At 44.9% G+C, this 18,753-nt stretch overlaps 1 protein-coding gene and 2 pseudogenes across 3 annotated transcripts in view; all 3 read left to right on the top strand.

Moving 5' to 3' along the window:
* CASP10 (caspase 10) overlaps positions 1-18,753 on the top strand; it is a 41,598-nt gene that overhangs the window by 11,311 nt on the left and 11,534 nt on the right. For all 3 annotated transcript variants that reach the window (XM_075530003.1, XM_075530002.1, XM_075530004.1), the window contains 4 exons: positions 6,227-6,359; positions 14,554-14,648; positions 16,504-16,540; positions 18,209-18,300. In XM_075530003.1, coding sequence (XP_075386118.1) covers positions 6,227-6,359; positions 14,554-14,648; positions 16,504-16,540; positions 18,209-18,300 — 357 coding nt within the window. The remainder of the gene's footprint in view (positions 1-6,226; positions 6,360-14,553; positions 14,649-16,503; positions 16,541-18,208; positions 18,301-18,753) is intronic.
* On the top strand, positions 11,922-13,009 carry LOC142424715 (mitochondrial import receptor subunit TOM70 pseudogene; annotated as a pseudogene).
* Positions 13,049-13,711, top strand: LOC142424640 (mitochondrial import receptor subunit TOM70 pseudogene; annotated as a pseudogene).

Genomic DNA, 18,753 nt, shown 5'->3' with positions numbered 1-18,753 from the left:
AAGAAAATACCGAGATGAAGACATTGCATTCTCTCAGCCACTCCAGAAAACTCCGGGTGCTCTACCCTAGGTCAGAGTGCCTTGTCGTCTTCTGGACGTGAGTGCTGGCCTGACTTTTGTAAGTATCAGTCGCCTGTGTTGTTTCCTCTGGTTCTGTTGCATAAATGAACCTTCTCTGGCCACACGCTTAGTCTACTTCTGTGTTCTTCCTTTTAGCTGGGGACTGAGTTTCTTCCTCGTTGTTTGCGCATGCACCTAGTCCTTGGCTTGAAGTTACTGTGGCCACAGGAACATCCGCGTGGTCGGTGAGGAGTCCCAGTGGTGCAATGAGTTAAGCATTGGGTCTAACTGAAAGGTCCACATTTAAGCCCACCAGCTGCTCAGTGGAAAGAGGAAACTCTACGGAGCAGTTTTGTGAGTTGGAATCAACTTTCCAGCAACTAACCATCACAAGAGCATGCCCAACGGTTCTCCCTCAGCCAAATTCGTTTTTAAATGATCATTCTCAAGAATCTATGTGATTGATATCTTTTTAATCATCTTTTCATGGGTTCAAGGCTGTTTGTGTTTTATTTCCACTAAACGGTTCTTTGTGCACTTTGCCCGTTTTCCGGCTGGGACCCAGCTTCCCACAGTGGTCTGGCTACCTGATCGGAGGCCTCCGTGCCGTCCACTTGTCTCTGTTCAATGTTTCAGGGGGAAGATTTAAAAAAACAAGACCAATTCAAAGAGCATCACTGCCATCGAGTCAATTCTGACTTATAGCCCCCCTGTAGAGTAGAACTACTCCTGGGGGCTTCTGAACCCCCTGTAGAGTAGAACTACTCCTGGGGGCTTCTGAACCCCCTGTAGAGTAGAACTACTCCTGGGGGCTTCTGAACCCCCTGTAGAGTAGAACTACTCCTGGGGGCTTCTGAACCTCTAACTCATTGGGGAGGCTTGTGTGTGGGGGGTGCATCCTCTTTCTTCCAAGAAGTGGCTGGAAGTTTTGAACTGCTGAACTGGTGGTTAGCAGAGCAATGTGTAGCCACTACGCCATCAGGGCTCCCAGTTCAGGGGAAAAAGAGACCCTAAATTCACATGTATTTCATAGAAACCCATTCATTAAACCTTAAACTGGGTAAAGACAAAACCAAAAAGACAAATCATCTGGGTGAAGGAGACCGTCAGCTTCGGCCATACTGGGTCCCTACCCACACGATTTTGCATGCTTTGCTTACAGTGGCGGAGAGACCACGGTGTTTCCCTGCGATCGGGGACTGTGGTATTGCCTGGTCACATGCAGGGAAAGGACACTTCCTTTTTGGATTCCAAAAGATCTGAGATTTACTCCAAAGGTAATCTCCTTCTTCCCATTGTTAGGGCTGTGGCTCCGATCACAACCCAGGCTGATTCTATTGGACTTTGTGACCAAGGCAGGCTTCTGAAGTGTGTACACTGCAGTCTCAAAGCAATGTAGACGAGTTTCTATAGGCTTAATGAGTTTGCATGAATTGAAATGGCCAGGTACTTGATCACAGAAATGAATGATACACCAGCTGTTGGAGGAGGACCCGGACCAGCGTCCCTTACGTACAAGCAGGCTTGCTGCCTACACACCCAACCCGAGATCAGAGACCTGTCAGGACGTCACTTCTCTGCAGGGTCATCGACAGAGACTCTTGGACAAAACAGGAGCCACACCCATACCTGCTAGCTCTCTGGCAGAGAAACCAAACAGAAAAGCTTTCAAGCACTTCCTGATAATATGTGGGGACTTCAGAAACGTTCTTGAGAAAATGAAAATAAAAAAGAATGGATTTTTTCCTACAAGCTTCTAAAAACTCCCTCATACAGGTCGGGGTGATGTTATTAAATTAGAGCAATGTAGTGTGTGTGTGTGTGTGTGTGTGATGTTATTAAATTAGAGCAATGTTGTGTGTGTGTGTGCGCGTGCGCGCGTGTGCACGCGCCATTTACTCAAAATTTAACGAAAACTTTACAAAGGAAAGTGGATTTCCAACCATAGTTTAGGAATCATGACTTCTTTCTTTTCTTCCTTATGGTAGTTTGCTGTGGAGACAGGAATTTCTTTTTACCAGAACAACAGAAAAAGACTTTCATAAAAACATTTCTATTTTAAGGTTCAGAGAGATCATTTTCATTCCAGTTTGGGAAATTCCCTTTGGCCCTTTGCCCACCTGACCAGCTCTGGGCGAATCTTCCTCCCTCCTTCCTCTCTCCTACAAGGTCCCCTGCCCAGGCTGTTGGTGGGCTGGGGCTGCCGGTGGGAGGCACCCACACTTCTTTTCCTTCTTGTTCGCCTACCTGTTCCAAGAATTTCTGCGGAACAGCTCCTGGTTTGGTCAGACAAGGAGAGAAATCAGTTAAGGCTCTATAGGCCCGCCTTGGCCTTTGTTGAAAGGCATTCTGGACTCCTGGTTTGGAGCGCTGGTGACACCGTGATGAAAGCACTCGCTTTATCAGAAGGTTGGGGGTTCTAAACCTCCAGACGCCCCCAGGGAGAAAGACAACGTTGAAAACAGGCTGGCACACTGTGAATCATCATTGGCTTATCAGCACTGGGTTTTGTTTGAACACATCAGCACACACCCAGTTACCTAGTTAAGAAAATATTTCTGGAAGGATACTAAATTTCTGGGAACAGTGGTGGCTTCTGGGGAAAGGAATTGGTAGATGAGAATCAGAGAGGAAGATTTATTCTTTATCTGATGCCTTTCAAATTTTGTATTATGCTATGAATTTTCCATTGAGTGAGGGGATGAATAAAATGAGAGAAAGGGAAACCTGCTTTGCGGTTTCAATTGGCAGTAGCCCCCAGTGACCTTACCACACTTCTGTAGCTCTAATACAGATTTTCAGTAAGCACAAACCGGTTTCTTACATAGATGAGCCAGGTCACCTGCGTAACAGAATAGTGACATTCTTCTCCCAGGCACTGTAGAAATGAAGTGTGAGAAGCCACTGGTTTCGACTGGAGACCCCACCTCTTGTTCCCCAGCTCATGATTCCACACAAGTGTTGAAACTCTGTTCCACATCTTCTCGCTTGAAGGACAAGCTCCTCGTAGGAAACAAAGGTGCTCTGTGAAGGTGGCACTGATCTAATATTTTCTAGGTGTGGGCACTTCTGAGCAAAGCGCCAGTTTAGTCACTGAATGTTCAGGCCCTGAGATAATCCTATCCCTATTTTTAAGGCACAAGGGACCCAAGAGGGCCTACTCAGAAGAATTATGATTTCTTTTAAAAAAAAACAATTTATTAGGGGCTCATACAACTCTTATCACAGTCCATACATATACATACATCAATTGTATAAAGCACATCTGTACATTCTTTGCCCTAATCATTTGAATTATGATTTCTAAGAGGAGAATTCCATTGCCCGTTCTATTGCCCACGCACAAGTACTTGCTAAACAAAATCTACAAGTCAGAACGTCTCCCTATTTCATGAACTTTTGCCACTATCCAGCAATAGCTTAAGCTACAAATTATTTTTCTTCAATACACTTACATCCAAATCCATCAGAAAACCCAATGGATCTCACGTTAGGTGTGTACCCCTCAGTTCCCCTGCCTCCATGAAGGACAGTGTGGCGTGACTTTGAAGACACCCCCTGGAGCAAGTTGTCTTTGGTCAAGTTCCTATTGTAGTGAAGGCTCAGCCAGTTAAAGCGTGTTTGGTACTTACAAAAGTACCTGGCGCATGGTAGGAATTCTGCAGATGAGTAGTTATTTTTTCTCCTTTTTATATACGCCTTGGGTTGGCTATCATGCCGCAGCCATTGAATTGGTGTTAGGTCCTGTTGAATTGATTCTGAACTGGAATGGCCCCACGTAACATGCACAACAAAAGAAAACACTACGTGGTCCTGTACCCTCTTCACAATCACTGCTGTGTTTGAGGCCATTGCTGAAGACAATGTTCCAATCCATCTTGTTGAGAGCCTTTCTCGTTTTTTGGTGACTTTACCAAGCATGATGCTTCTCCAAGGTCTGATCCCTATTGGCCACATGGCCAAGGTATATGAAGACTGAGTCTTACCATCCTCACCTCTCAGTAATATTATAGACACGTCTTTCATGATTTGTTTGTTCTTTGCGACTGTTCATTCCGTATTCCTCACCAATACTGTAATTCAGGGGCACTGGGGTTTCTTCCTTTTCCTTAGTCCCTTTCCAGCTTTCCAATGCACACGAGGCGGTGCAAAGGACTGTGGCTTGGGTCACGTGCACCTGAGTCCTCAAAGTGCCATCTTTGCTTTTTAACATTTTAGAGAGACCTGTTGCTGCAGATTTGCCCACTATGCCATCTGATTTCCTGACTGTTGCTTCCATGGTGATGCTCGTGTGAAACCTGCAAAGTGGGCTGTGAAGGAGGGAGTGGTTGAGGGGTAGCATCAGTTGGAGTAATTTTGACTCTTTCTTCATGTCTTTACTCACTTCCAATGAATCATCAAAGTTCACCAAATCATACTTCAGTAAAGACTTTCAAACCCAGTGCTTCTTTGACATTTCCACAGCTAGACAGGGGCTCGATCCTCTCTTCACCAGAGTTTTAAATCTCTACTGCATTTCTACCTTCAATCTACCCGCCAAATTACCATTTAAAAACAAATCTGTTCAGGCCATTGCTCTCCTATAGACTGAGAAGAAAGATTTCTAAAACTGATTGTGGTAATGACTACACAACTCTTCTTAATATCACTGAACTATTGGACTGTAGGGTGTGTGAGTTATGCACCAATAAATCTATTTTAATTAAAGAAAGTGAACACAAACTACATGCACATTAGTAGAAGAATTGATGCATAAACTGTGGTGCACACAAACAGTGAGATAACGAGGAAACTGTGAAGCACCTCTTGACATGGAAGGACATAGAGGACATTATGCTGAGTGACGTTAGGCAAATGCAAACTATCGTACGAGACCACGGTTATGGAAAAAACATCAAGGGAAGGGTTTTATACCAAAAGAAACAGACTTTGATGGTGACCAGCGTAGAAGGGGAAGGGAGGAACCATAGGCTAGGGTAGGGGTTCCCAACCTTGCTCATGCCATGACCCTTTAAGATAGTTCCTCATGTGGTGGTGACCCCCAACCATAAAATTATTTTCGTTGCTACTTCATAACTGTAAGTTTGCTATTGTTATGAATTGGGCAACCCCTGGGAAAGGGTTGTTCGACCTCCAAGGGGTCACGACCCACAGATTGAGAACCACTGGGCTAGCGGCAGCCAGTTGTTAACTTGGTGAAAGGGAAGCTCACATCCTATAGAGTGGGAGATAGAAGAAAGGGGAAAAACGAGGGTGGAAAACAGGGCAAGCTATTGGGAGGCGTGAGAAGTTGTTTATGTTGTTGAGTGCAAAAATGATGGTCTGATGTGTAAACTCCCACCTGATGCATACTACAAAGTTTGAGAGAGGAAATAAAAAAGAAACACAGGCAGAATGCTGAGTGATGATTATGGCAGATATTGGAGTGATGCAGCTACAAGCCAAGGAATGCCAGTTTGATGACCACTCCAGAAGCCAGGAAAAGGGAAGGAAGGATTCACTCTCCTGTTTTTGATGGACAGTGACCTTGTACCATCCTGATCTTGACTTTTAACTGGCAGAACAGTGAGAAAATACTATTGGGTTGTTTTGAGCCATCCAGTTTGTGAGACGTTGTTTTAGTAGCTGTGGGGAGCGAATAACACTGGAGGTAAACTTTGTTCAAAACACTTCCCATTCATTGGTGTTGGTGGGCCCCTCTTGCTGGCACCCTAGCTAATCTGTTACATTACATACAGCCATGAGTAGTCTAGCTCAATGGCTAATAAGACAGGTTTGGCATCAGAATTGCTGGCGTTGTGGTACTGACTCTGACAAGTCTTGGCTCTGTGACCTTGGACACATTAACGAGCCTCTCTGTACTCTTTTATTTCATCTTCAAAATGTGGATTGTGATCATCACATTTACTTGAGCATTGTTGTAAGGCCAATGTACAGAAAGCACTGTTCTGGGGCTATGGGACGTGCTCTGTACTTGGTGCTTGGTGAGTGTGGGATTGATGTGGAATGGGTAGAGATTTGGCAATGGTCCTTTCCTCCACACTTAAACAACTTGAGGTCAGATGCTAGAACCAGAACCTGGCACTGAGTGCCCACGCAGGTGATATGTATTCAAGGATGACTGACCAGCCAACAAGTAAATGTGACTCCATCGGTTTTCTTGCAGACCTCACTCAGTTTCCTGGCGCATCTAGAGAAACAAGATCTAGTACGTGAAGATGATCTGAAGGTACTGGAGGATCTCTGTGATAACGTGGCACCTTGGCTCAAGAAAAAGATAGAGAACTATACAAAGAAGAGTAAGTAGCTTATGCTTGCTTGTACCAGGCTTCTGCTTGTACCAGGGATTCTTAGCCACCTGGCTACACAGGATGCTACTCATCACTCTGGAATGACTCTCTTGGGACAGCCAGAAGTCGCTCTCCTTTGTTTGTTCAGCACATGCAGATTGAATGCGGACAGTTCCAGGCAGGGGCATAGGAACTGGGGATACTGCAGGGTGGGTACAGAACAAAGCTCCTGCTCTCTTGGAACGTATTTCCTAGTGGGGGAACATAGTTTTCATCAAATGTCTTCTAATTCCTAAATGAGCTTAAGAGTAGATAAGGGAGGGTGGGGTGGAAAGGGGGAACCAATTACAAGGATCTACATATAACCTCCTCCCTGGGGGATGGACAACAGAAAAGTGGGTGAAGGGAGACGTCAGACAGTGTAAGATATGACAAAATAATAATTGATAAATTATCAAGGGCTAATGAGGGAGGAGGGAGTGGGGAGGGAGGGGAAAATGAGGAGCTGATACCAAGGGCTCAAGTGGAAAGCAAATGTTTTGAGAATGATGATGGCAACAAATGGACAAATGTGCATGACACAATGGATGGATGTATGGATTGTGATGAGTTGTACGAGCCCCCAGTAAAATGATTAAAAAGAAGGAAAAAGGCAGGGGAGCAGAGGGGTTAGGTGTAGGTTGTTAGGCGTCTGGTTGCCAAGACCCCTTCCTCTTCCTCGCTTGCACTCAGCATGCTGAGCTCTCTCTTCCACACCGCACTCTGGTTCTGTGATGCAGTCTCTCGCACAAAGTATGGTGGTTGGCCGTGCTGAATTCACCCTAGTTCTGTCTGATAAATGTTCATCATTGTTAATATATTTTAAAATGGTGTACTTTTTGCATTACTAAGATATTAATATGAACTCTTGACAGTCCTAAGAGTTCGGGCCTAATTCTGTCTCTTGGAAGGAAGAACTAAAGGACTGATAAGGGTGGAGGTATGCAAATTTTAGACTTTAGACTTTCCTAATGGGTCATCCAAAGGCCAAGCATTAGTATCTCATTAGCACACCAGCTCTGTGTAAGGAACACCTGGTTGCTGGTCTACATTTTCTTGAACCTTATGATTTGTTTTCAATTTATTCTTGAAATAGTGTGTGTTAATTCTAAAAATAATTCAGCAAAAATTTAAATAATGAAAACAATATAGAATGCAGATGGTAAGTCTCTTCTTTCCTCACTAGCACCCTATTTTCCAGAGACAGCTGATGCTTACAGCACATTCATTGAAAAAAAAGTCATTATAATTCTAATTACTATTCCTATGGCTTTACCTATTCTGGATTTTATATAGAGACAATCACACAAAATAGGAAGAGGAAGTAAGCAAACAAAACAACAACAATGACTAATCAAACTAGAAAAAACTCAATAAAAAAGAAAACAAAATATTAAAACTGCAAACACCCATAAAAAGGCTCAAAAGGGAATCGAATGATAAGGTGTTACATTGTAACCTACCTGCCTCTGCCATAATCAACCTCACAGTGCTCGCTGTCTGACAGCAAACCTGGACTATGTGCAGAGGGGATTCGCTGGAAGCTGAACCTGTGTGTGGGTCCTGCAAACGGATTTTGGGCATGCCCTGTCATCCGTAGCCTTCTGTAACCCAAGTATTCAAATTTAAGCTTTGATACCATTCCCTCCTACGGATTTGGATTTTATTATTTAAATTCCTTGGATTACCCAGGCTGATGTGCTTAGGTGGCTGTTAATTTTAAGACCAGCCTTGATTATTCTTTCTGATAGCTGGGCACCATCTGGTTTCTTCATCACACTTTGTTATAGCACCCATATCTTCAGTAGTCTCTTTATGAGGACGAGTACTGAACAGGGTCATGCCAAAAGAACTTATTGTTTTTAGATTGGGGTTCAGATTAAGTGTGAACCCCAAATCTATCCATATATCTATGCTTTATATTTATATATAAATGCTCTTTTACTTTAGAGACATCATTATCATTTTATGATAGAGAACATTATAAATCATCCCTCTGGGGTATAAGGTAATTTTATTGATAGTGTCATTAATTTAGCCATTGGGGTAGAATTGAAAACAGGGTTGAGAAAAGGAGATTACACAAGTATTGGCTGGCTTCAGACTGAAGTATATGAAATGTTGACTTGTACAGATTAAACTCTTAAGTGGCTGGACACTTTACAAACATCGGGGGTTAGTGATAGGGCAAAACTTCTAATAACACTCATTCACAAAGGCACAACCATGCCAACCAGATTAGTACATGTCATAAGAAAGCAATGAAGGCATTCCATTGGTAGTCCTGGGCCACCGTTCAGTGGACATCCTCAAAGCTAGAGGTGCAAACCAAAGTTCTATATAAGTATTGTTAACTGTTATTTATTCATTTATCTCAATGGGAGGTTGTCCTCCTGGTTTCCCACCCCCAACAGAAATGTAATCACCTTCCTCAAGCCATACATGTGTCCCTCCCCCAACTTGACTTGAATTTCCAGTAAGTTTCACTTATCACTCCTGTAGAAGTGTCTGTTGGTTTGGGGTGATGTGTTAGTTTGGGTAGACTAAAGAAACAAATTCATAGACACTCATGTGTATAATAAAGGGCTTTACATACAAGAACAATTGCATATTAAGAAGGCAGCCCAGCCCAGTCCAGGCCAAGCCCATAAATCCAATATTAGCCCATATGTCCAGTACCAGTCTATAAATTCCTCTTCAGACTCACACAGCACATGCAATGATGCCGAATGCAGGAAGATCACAGGCCAGTGGGTGGAAAGTCTTGTGGATCTAGTGGCTGTAGTTAGAGGCAGCTCAGGGCTGCCAGGGGTCTCCACATGGCTCCTTCAGCTCCTTGGTTCTGACTGCCATCAACCTGTCTCCATGTGGCTTGTCAACAAGAATGTCTCTCATGACCTCCTCCCTGGGAGAGGGACGGCAGAGAAGGGGGGGAAGGGAGACTCCGGATAGGGCAAGATATGACAAAATAACGATGTATAAAGTACCAAGGGCACATGAGGGTGGGGGGAGCGGGGAGGGAGGGGAAAAAAAAAAGAGGACCCAATGCAAAAGGCTTAAGTGGAGAGCAAATGCTTTGAGAATGATTGGGGAAGGGAATGTATGGATGTGCTCTATACAATTGATGTATGTATATGTATGGATTGTGAGTCGTATGAGTCCCTAATAAAATGTAAAAAAAGAAAAGAGGAGAAAAAAAAAGAAAATGATTAGGGCAAAGAATGTACAGATGTGCTTTATACAATTGATGTATGTGTATGTATGGACTGTGATAAGAGTTGTATGGGCCCCTAATAAATTGTTTAAAAAAAAAAAAAAAGAATGTCTCTCTGGTAGTGAGTGAGCAGAGAAAGAGTGTGTCTCCTGCCTCCAAAGAGGAATACAGGAGTTCCCAGAATACTCAAGAGAAGGCCATGCCCACACAGAGGCCTCATTGGCTATGACCTGATTGACAGACTAGACTCCACCCCTTCACTCTTAATCATCAAACTGACACCAGATTATGTAACTACCACAGGTGACCTTAGCATAGTGTTGTATGGCAGTAACTCTCTCTTCCCCCATCTTGGAAAACTGACCTCAGCTGAGGTGAGGTCTTCTCTGTCAACGTTGTTTTTAAGATATGGATCTACAGAGGGTGCTATGATTCATGGGCATCAGGCAGGCTCTTTGCTTCATTGCTTAGGAGACCAGATAAGAAGATTATTTGACTTGATAGCAGAAGCCTGCTTGCGTCATGCTGTTTATCATAATAGTAGTGGACTTGTACAATATCTGTCCTTTTGTGATTGACTAACCTCACTCAACATAATGGTTTCCAGGTCCATCCATACTAGGAGCTGTTTCATGGTTTCATCACAATTTTTTAGGGATGCATAGTATTCCATTGTATGCATGTTCTGGAGTTTAATCTATTCTTCTACTGATGAACCTTTTGGCCATTTCCAGTTTCTTGCTATTGTAAACTGTGATGCAATGAACACGGGAAAGCATCCATCTGCTTGTGTTCTGTCTCTTATTTCTTTGGATTATATGCCCAGCAGAAGTATTGCTGGGTTGTATGTTATTTCTGTGCTTAGTTGTTTCAGGAAATGCCATATTGCTTTCCATAATGGTTGTACATATTGCAAGTCCAATAGCAGTGTATAATAATACCAATCTCTTGCATCCTCCCCAACATTTGTTGTTCTCTGTGTTTTGTTTTAAATGGGGTGATTGCTCCAGTTTTAAGGTGATATTTCATCAGTTTTGATTTGCATCTCCCAAATGGCTAGTGATCATGAGCACTTCCTTGTGTGTTTGTTACCCATTCGAGTGTAGACCTTTGTGAATTGTCTGTTCATGTCCTTTGCCCACCTTTTGATTGAATTATTTGCTTTGTCTTATTGAGGTTTTGCAGAATTCTATGGATTTTAGTAAGTAGTGTTTTATTTTGAATAGATCCCAGTCATCTCTTTTGTCTTCCCCTGCAGGTGCTTCCTTTATTATATTTGGTAGGCCATACCATGCAATAGGACCCTTAAGTTTGTCCCGAGTTTCTCATTGATGATCCTTATAGCTCTGGGTTTACATTTTGGTGTCAAATTCATCGTAGGTTCCGTTTGTGCACAGGGTGGGAAGTATGAACCCTGTTTCATTCTTTTAAGGATGAAAATCTAATCTTTCCAGCACTGTTAGTCCAAAAAGGTGGCTCTTTTCCATGTAATGTTCTTCAGTCCTTTGATGAATCAGTGTCCCGTAGATGGATACTTTTATTTCTAGGGTTTTATCCTGTTCCATCAGTTTATGCATCTGTCATTGTGCCAGGGCCAGATTGTTTGGACTACTGTGACTGCGTGGAATGTTTTAGGTCAGCCAGGGCAAGGCCTCCTCCTTTGTTGTTTTTGAGAAGTTCTTTGCTTGTCTTGGGCCTCTTCCCTGGAGAGCTTTCTTGAAGGTTCTCTCCTATGCCAAGGCAAGTTCTTTCTCTACTTTAGACAGGATAAGATACCCTCGTCACAGGCTATAACTTGGTTTTTTTCATCTGATACATTGACATGTCTTATGTATATAGCACAGATGTGTTTATTTCTAATGGTTACACAGAAGCTCATTTTGTAGATACCGCAACCTTATTCACTTTGAAAGACCTCTTTTGGACGTGCTTTCAGTGAAGGCTGACAGAGCACATTGGCCTTTTGTTCAGTTGTTCACACGCGTTCTAGCTGGTGCCACCAGTGGTCTGTGTCACAACATGCTTCCCGCTTTCTCCCCATGTCTTCCATGTGCATTTAGCCTTCTTCATCTGTTATCACCACGTTCTGTAATGGCCACTTTTCGATGTCCCCCCCCCTCTCTCTTTGCTATCACAACATGATTTCTGATTTTATTTATTGAAGTAATGCTGTTGGAATCTCTATTGGGCAACTATCTGGCACATAAACCACACTCAGTTTTGAAATAGCTAGTATGCACTTAATATTCTGTAAAGCACATAGAATTGAAAATAAACTAATATGTTTTTTTCTCTACTTGGACCTGGTACCTGAAGCCATGGACCCGGTTCATGAAGCCAAGAACCTGTTTGCTGAAGCCATGGACCTGGTTGAAGCCATGGTCCTGGTTGAAGCCATGGACCTGGCTCCTGAAGCCAAGGATCTGGTTCCTGAAGCCATGCAACTGGTTCCTGGAGGCAAGGACCTGGCTCCTGAAGCCAAAGCAGAGAATTCTCTTGATAGAGCCCAAGCTGCCAAGAACAGAGGCAACAAATATTTTAAAGCAGGAACATAAGAGCAAGCTATCCGATGTTCTATCGAGGCCACAGTGTGTGCCCTCCAGGGAATAGCGTTGACCTTGCCACATTTGATCAGAACAGAGCTGCTGCCTTTGAGCAGCTGCAAAAACGGAAAGAGCTGGCAGAAGATTGTATAAAGCTGTTTGACTTAATCCCAAATATGTGAACGTGCTCTTTAGACATGCAAAAGCCCATGAGAAACCAGGCAGTAAGAAGGAATGTTTAGGAGATGTGTCTGCTGTCTGTATATTAGCCAGGTTCCCGAATCAACAAAGCATGCTGCTAGCTGACAACGTTCTTAAACTTCTCGGCTAAGAGAAATACAAGCATCATGGACCTCTGATGCCATCTCCACAGTTTACCAAATCTTACATCAGTTTATCAAATCTTTCACGGCTGAGGTCATTTCTCAGCCGATGCTGAAAGGGGAGAAGTCTAATGAAGATAAAGACCAAGAAGGGGAGGCTTTAGCAGTGAAAGAACTCTGGATATTTAAAAGCCCAACAGTATATGGAAGGAGAACTATGATAAAATCATTAGTGAATGCTCAAAAGAAAAGGATATTCGAGGAAAATACATGGTAGAAGCATTGTTCCTCCGAGCCACCTTCTACCTGCTGATTGGCAACGCCAATGCCGCCAAGCCAGATTTCGATAAAGTCATCAGTTTGAAGGAAGCGAATGTAAAGCCATGGGCAAACGTGCTCATCAAGAGAGGCAGCATGAAGAAGACCCCATGCCAAGGGCTTAAGTGGAGAGCAAATGCTTTGAGAATGATGAGGGCAATGAATGTACAGATGTGCTTTACACAACTGATGTATGTATGGATTGTGATAAGAGTTGTATGAGCCCCTAATAAAACGTTTAAAAAAAAAGAGAGAGGCAGCATGTACCTGCAGCAGCAGGAGTCTTCGCTGTCTGCTCAGGATTGTACCCTGGCTGCGGACATTGATGATCAGAATGCTGATGCTGATCACCACCCAGGGCGGCGGAAAACACTGCTTGATCAGGTTGAAGAAGCAGCTGCAGACTTTGATGAATGTATTAGATTATGGTCTGAGTCTGCTCTGGATTGTCAAGCATACACAGGAAATAATGCCTCACAAATCCAGGCAGCTATGAAAGGGTTTGAAGAAGTCAGAAAGGAATTCCCAAGGTGTGCACTCCATGCCCAGGCATGAACAGATCAGCACCAGCTTGGTAAAGCTGAAGAGATGTACGATAGGTGTATTGACTCGGAACGGGATAATGCCACAACGTACATTCATACAGGGTTACTCAACTTCAGTGGAAGCAGGATCCGGATAGAGGTTTGGAGCGTATCAGCAAGTCTATTGAAATTGACAACAGATGTGATTTTGCCTATGAGACCACGGGAACTATTGAAGTACAAAGAGGAAACATGGAGAAAGCCATTGACGTGTTCAACAGAGCTGTCAACCTGCCACGTTGGAAATGGAGATGGCTCGTCGATTCACTTGGTGATGCTGCCCATCCATGCCCAGATAGAAGCTGCAAAGAAATACGGATTAAAGCCGCCAACATTATAAAACTGGGGAGGGGGAGAAATGGCGCTCTTTTTAGAAGTTCCCCTCCCTCCTCAATTGAGCCCTGCAGACACTGTCTGGAACTGTGTTGAATGGTGGAACTTAGTTATTCCGATACATTTCTGTTAGGTGTTGTGGGAGAGGCTGTTGACGGAGCGTGAGCTGCGGCTTTTCTTCCAGTGCAACAAAAGCTTAAAGCCCGCCACAGGGCATTTTGGTCAAGTTGCAAAGAGTAAATGAAAATAGGCTATGCAAACGAATACTTTGATTTGCTGATTTGGGGGTGGGTTATAATCTCGATAATTTTTGTCTGCTTACACCTGTACGTATATATGATATGTGACTATTTTGCAGTGTGTTGGTTTTAAATGAACATAGATGCTGTAAAGTTAAATAAATAAATAAATAAACTAAGAATTCAAGAGTAAAAAGAACAAGGGGAGTCACTCATAAAGGCGGGAAGGGTGGGGGGTGCACTGGAGTTGATCTCCATTGCATGGCTCACTTTGGGAGCGAATCAACCCTGGGGGGAGGGAAGGCTCTAAGATGGATGTGGTGGTGATATGTGTGAACGATTGAACTCTTCAATTCTATGATATGTATATTATGTGCCAATAAAACTGTTTAAAAATGAATAAAAATTGAGATCAAATACAATAACAATTTAAAAGCAATACATTCATTTTTGTTCTGTATATTGTGGTTCTCCAAAAGTAAATGTCATTAAAAATCTGTAGGTGCCTTGAAATAGTTTCTTTTGATGACTGTCTTTTGATGCATGGTTATCATGGATTATAACTAGTCAGGTGGTCATCTCTGGTTTCCTATCTGTGATTTTCTCCCAGGCTCCCAGGAAACGATCCCTCCTGAGACCTTGACCCTAGCAGTGGAAGAGCTGTCTTCCGTCGTAGGCACTATGCAAGTGTGCGAAGTTTCACAGGTAGGGTCCGTGGGATACTGGTAAGTGCCTGACACTAGTGGGGGTGGAAGGAAAGAGGGAGAGAAGGAATGAAGGAATTAATGAGAGAAAGAGGAAAACAGAAAGGCAGAAAGGAAGGAGTAACAAAGGCTGGATTTACAGTGTTTGCCAATTTCTATGGTGTAACTAATAGCACCATGACTGATTTAAAACTACCAAGATGACGTCAACCAGATTTTAAAATACCTGAAAATGTAACAATCGTCTCTCATGCATTCGTCTGAGCTGACTCCAATACACCACTTTGAAATGATTCTTCTGCTTTTACCTGTGGGGTACCACGAGGGCCAGGCTCACGGACAAGCAACCAGTGTGGTGGCCTAGGGCCCTGTGCCTCACTTAATGCTCTGTAGTCATCCATTTAAAATTCTTAATGACGTATGGGTAAAGGGCCCCCGTTTTTCTTGTACTGAGCTCTACAAAGTATGTAGCTGGTTCGCTCCAGAGAGCAAGAACTAGCGTCCCTGTGGTGCCCCATGATGGAAGGGTGGGATGGAGGCTAGGTTTAGGGAGGATTGATAGTCTGCTCCTTACAATGTGGTCAGGATCCTTGGGAGACACACGGCATTCTGCCCTGAAATCTGTACAGAAGATGGAGTGTGACCAGGCTGTGAGTCATTCATTCATGCCTTTCTGAGCCAAAGGCTTCGGGGTGTCAACAGAGGATGCAACATCCTCCAGGAAACAGACAGACCGATCTAAGGCGTCTCCCCGGCCTCTGCTTCTACTGATCTCATCAGCCAAGGGACCCTCAGCCTGGAGATGCGGCTTCTTCGCTTCTCTCAATCCCAGAGCCTTCACACAGCTGCTTTTGTAAGCCAGCTCGGCAAAACCAGAGCTGGATTTAGATTCGGAAGGAAGGGAAGCGTGGCTTGTGGAAATAAAAGCAGCCAGTCTTTTGAAAACTGAGACTGAACTTCCTTGCCCTGTGTTCCCTCGGAAGTGGAGGCTTCTGGTACTGTGCAGCCCTGGGAATGAGAGCTGCTCGGGCTGGTTTCAGTGAACGACAGGTGGGATCCAGCCTGGATGGCATTCCCTGTGGCTCAGATGATTTGGCATGGTCCACAGTGCTGCCAATCACACAGCCGCTGGTGGGGCCGCCTCCTTCACACCATTTTGGCTGTGTCCCTTTTGGAATTTTCTGCCGCAAGCTTAAGGGCAGGGACCAGGGTGGGGAGCATGCTAAAGACTTTGTATTAATTTTGTATTGTAATTGTGTAAGACATTTATGAAGCGCCTATCAATACAGATCATTCAGAGAAGTCTGGGCTGCATCTGGCTCCTGTTCCTCCCTGAATCCCCCCCCCACCCCCACCCCCGCCCCATGGCCAGGGATATTAGTGTTCTTTTGGTTAATTCTTCCATTGTTACACTTGAGAAAATGTATTGCAAATGAAGTAGCAGGGGAACACACCCTTCCTCACTGTGCTGCTTCCACTAACTCTGTCTCCTGGCCAGCCAGCCAAGAATGTGTAGAGAGTTTCTTCTTGGCCCCCCTTCTCCACCTTCTGAAGGAACCAGAATTTTTCATCTACTCCGTATTGGTGGAAATTGGGGTTCTTTCTAGTTTCTCTTTATGCCATTCCCTGCCACCATGAATAAATCCCTACCCTGGGCGTTCTGTGGAGTTGTCTTTTTTGATAGTGAGTCAGTGCACCCTCCTCTTCCAGAGGAGGGAGCTGAGGCTCTGTCTGTCTCCTGTCAATGGCCTGTCCTGTGGCGGGGAGTGACACATCCACCCTTCTCTGTGTCAAGTCGAGATTTTCACCTTCATCCTAACCGTGTGACAGTTCTGCATCTCCCATTTCTTCAACAGATGGAGCCTGGACAGAATGAGGCCGGAAGGACGAATGGTAGGTATTTCTAGTATACTCTGTACACCTTGGCTCCATCAGTATGCTAGGAGCAGGTGATTTGTTATGCACTAGACCATTTGATGCCCTTGGGAGAAGACTTAGAGGCTGGCAGGCCACTCATTTGTTAGCGCGTTTCAGGCTAAGTCTCTGGAGGCATGGATTATACTTTTCAGTGAGGAGCTGGAGAGAGAGAGAGAGAGAGAGAGAGAGAGAGAGAGAGAGAGGTTTCCACCAGGAAAGTGGCGAAGAGACCAGCTAGAGAATGCAGGCAGCCGCTTTCCCCATCCCCTTCCCGAGTAGGGAGTGTAGCTCCCCGCCCAGCAGCAGGGAAACGAGGGTGCCTCTTCTCTGAAGAGCTGGGCTCCCAATGAAAGAAGCAAGAGAGAGAGGCATTTGACAGCCACGTGGTTAGTGGCGGACTCCCTGCCCAAAAACCCTGACCCCAGGAAAACATTCCCGAATCTGTCTGGACTGCACGCATACAGAGGTGTTTGGCGGGGCCTTTCCGTGAGGTATCAGGTTGAATGAGAGCCCTTCTTTGCCCTCTTCCCCTCCACACCTTTCTTTGGAAGCTCAGGTTCCGATTCCAAGACACATCACTTTCCTAGGAAGCTCTGTAGGTTGCCTGATGTGATGCTGGTGAGAGATGACGTTGGCCCGTGTTGCACGCTGTTGTGTGCTAGGATTCTCTCGTTTGGGTCTCTCCAACATCTGGCGATAGGGACTACGGTCATTCCTATGTAACCATGAGGTACGTGGAGGCCCATGAGGTCTAGGACTCTGCTGAAGGTCACACAGCTAGGAATGAGCGAAGGTGGGATTTGGACCCAACAGTTTGACTCCAGAACCCACTCACCCCAAATCGGCTCTACCATTGTACACGTACCCAGACAATGCCCCTGCCCCACCAACGGTATATGGGCGTCTCCTTCGGCTTTATAACCCCGAGGTCCCAACGTGTACACCTGAGTTCCCTTGGAAACTTCTCTTCCTCCCAAGGTGAGGATGTGTTTACAGGTGCACAGTGCCTGGGGGTTCTCTGGTCTGAGGAACCCTGGACTTGCTCAGCCTGGGTTGGGCCCCGGCGACTGACTCACCCTTAGTTCATCATTAACTGAGGCCTCAGCGACAGACAGCAGCACGTGTCAACCTGGACTAACGACTTGCTGGGAGGGGGAAGGCTGCGGTTTCATTTTACTTTTCCCAGTGCTGTCCTGTGACAGCTAACCCCGGGTCCGTAGGCATGACCAAGAAACTAACTGCAGTGCCTTGCTTGGCTTGATTTTTGCCCAAATTCTTCTCTGGACCATTCTGTTTGCCTTTTTTGTTTCCTGCCTCTCGTGTTCCTGGTGTCTGCCCAGTTTCTGACTGTCTAGTGACAGATAAATTCTGATTCAGCATAACCGAACTTTCTTTCTGGGGAGCTGGAGCTGAGTGACGGGATCCTAATGCCTCAGCCCATTCCCTGCCAGCTTTGCTGTCTCCCACCCTGAAGGGTCAAAAGTGCCGTAAGCCATCAGGAAAGGCATGATCGCCGAATTTTCGCCTTAGTGCTTTAAGAGAAAAATAATTCTTCCAATTTCCACTCTATCAGACAAATATTAGTAAGGAAATCTGTGTGTCTGGGAAAAGGCACTTGAGAAATCGGAGTGCCTCTCTTTCTAGGTGCCAGGACTGTAAACGGTGCACCGAGGCCCATCTCCATGGAGATGCTGGGAGCATCTGCTGCCATCATAAACGCTGAGACCAGAACAAAGGTTTGGATCACCTGTTCATTTCCTTGGGCTGCCGCAGCAAGAGACCTTACCTGGGCTATTAGGAGAGAACTGTGTTGTCAACCATTCTGGAGGCTGGGAGTCTGAACGCAGGGCCTGCTCTGTCACCAGGGGATGCTCTTTTCTTCTCTCTTCCCCCTTTGGTACCAGGCGTCCCATCGCGGGTAGATGCATCTTCACATGGCAGTCTTCCCCATCTGTCTCTCTGTGTCGCTTCTCTTTTATGTGGACACCACTCATAGTGGATTAGGACCCACTGACTTCAGTAAAAACCATATACTCTCCCATAACATCTTCAAAGACCCTCATTCCAAACAGGGTCACTTTCACACGCACAATTCAGTCCTTCACAGATGCTTTCTTCAGATGTAGCCCTCAAGGACTTGGAGGCTCTGTGAGTGTCACTGTCCCACCTGCCCTTTTCCATGACTCTGT

Source organism: Tenrec ecaudatus, chromosome 13 (genome assembly GCF_050624435.1).
Source record: "Tenrec ecaudatus isolate mTenEca1 chromosome 13, mTenEca1.hap1, whole genome shotgun sequence".
Taxonomy (NCBI): Eukaryota; Metazoa; Chordata; class Mammalia; order Afrosoricida; family Tenrecidae; genus Tenrec; species Tenrec ecaudatus.
The sequence above is the reverse complement of the archived record's forward strand: the minus strand, read 5'-3'. Positions and strand labels throughout refer to the sequence as shown.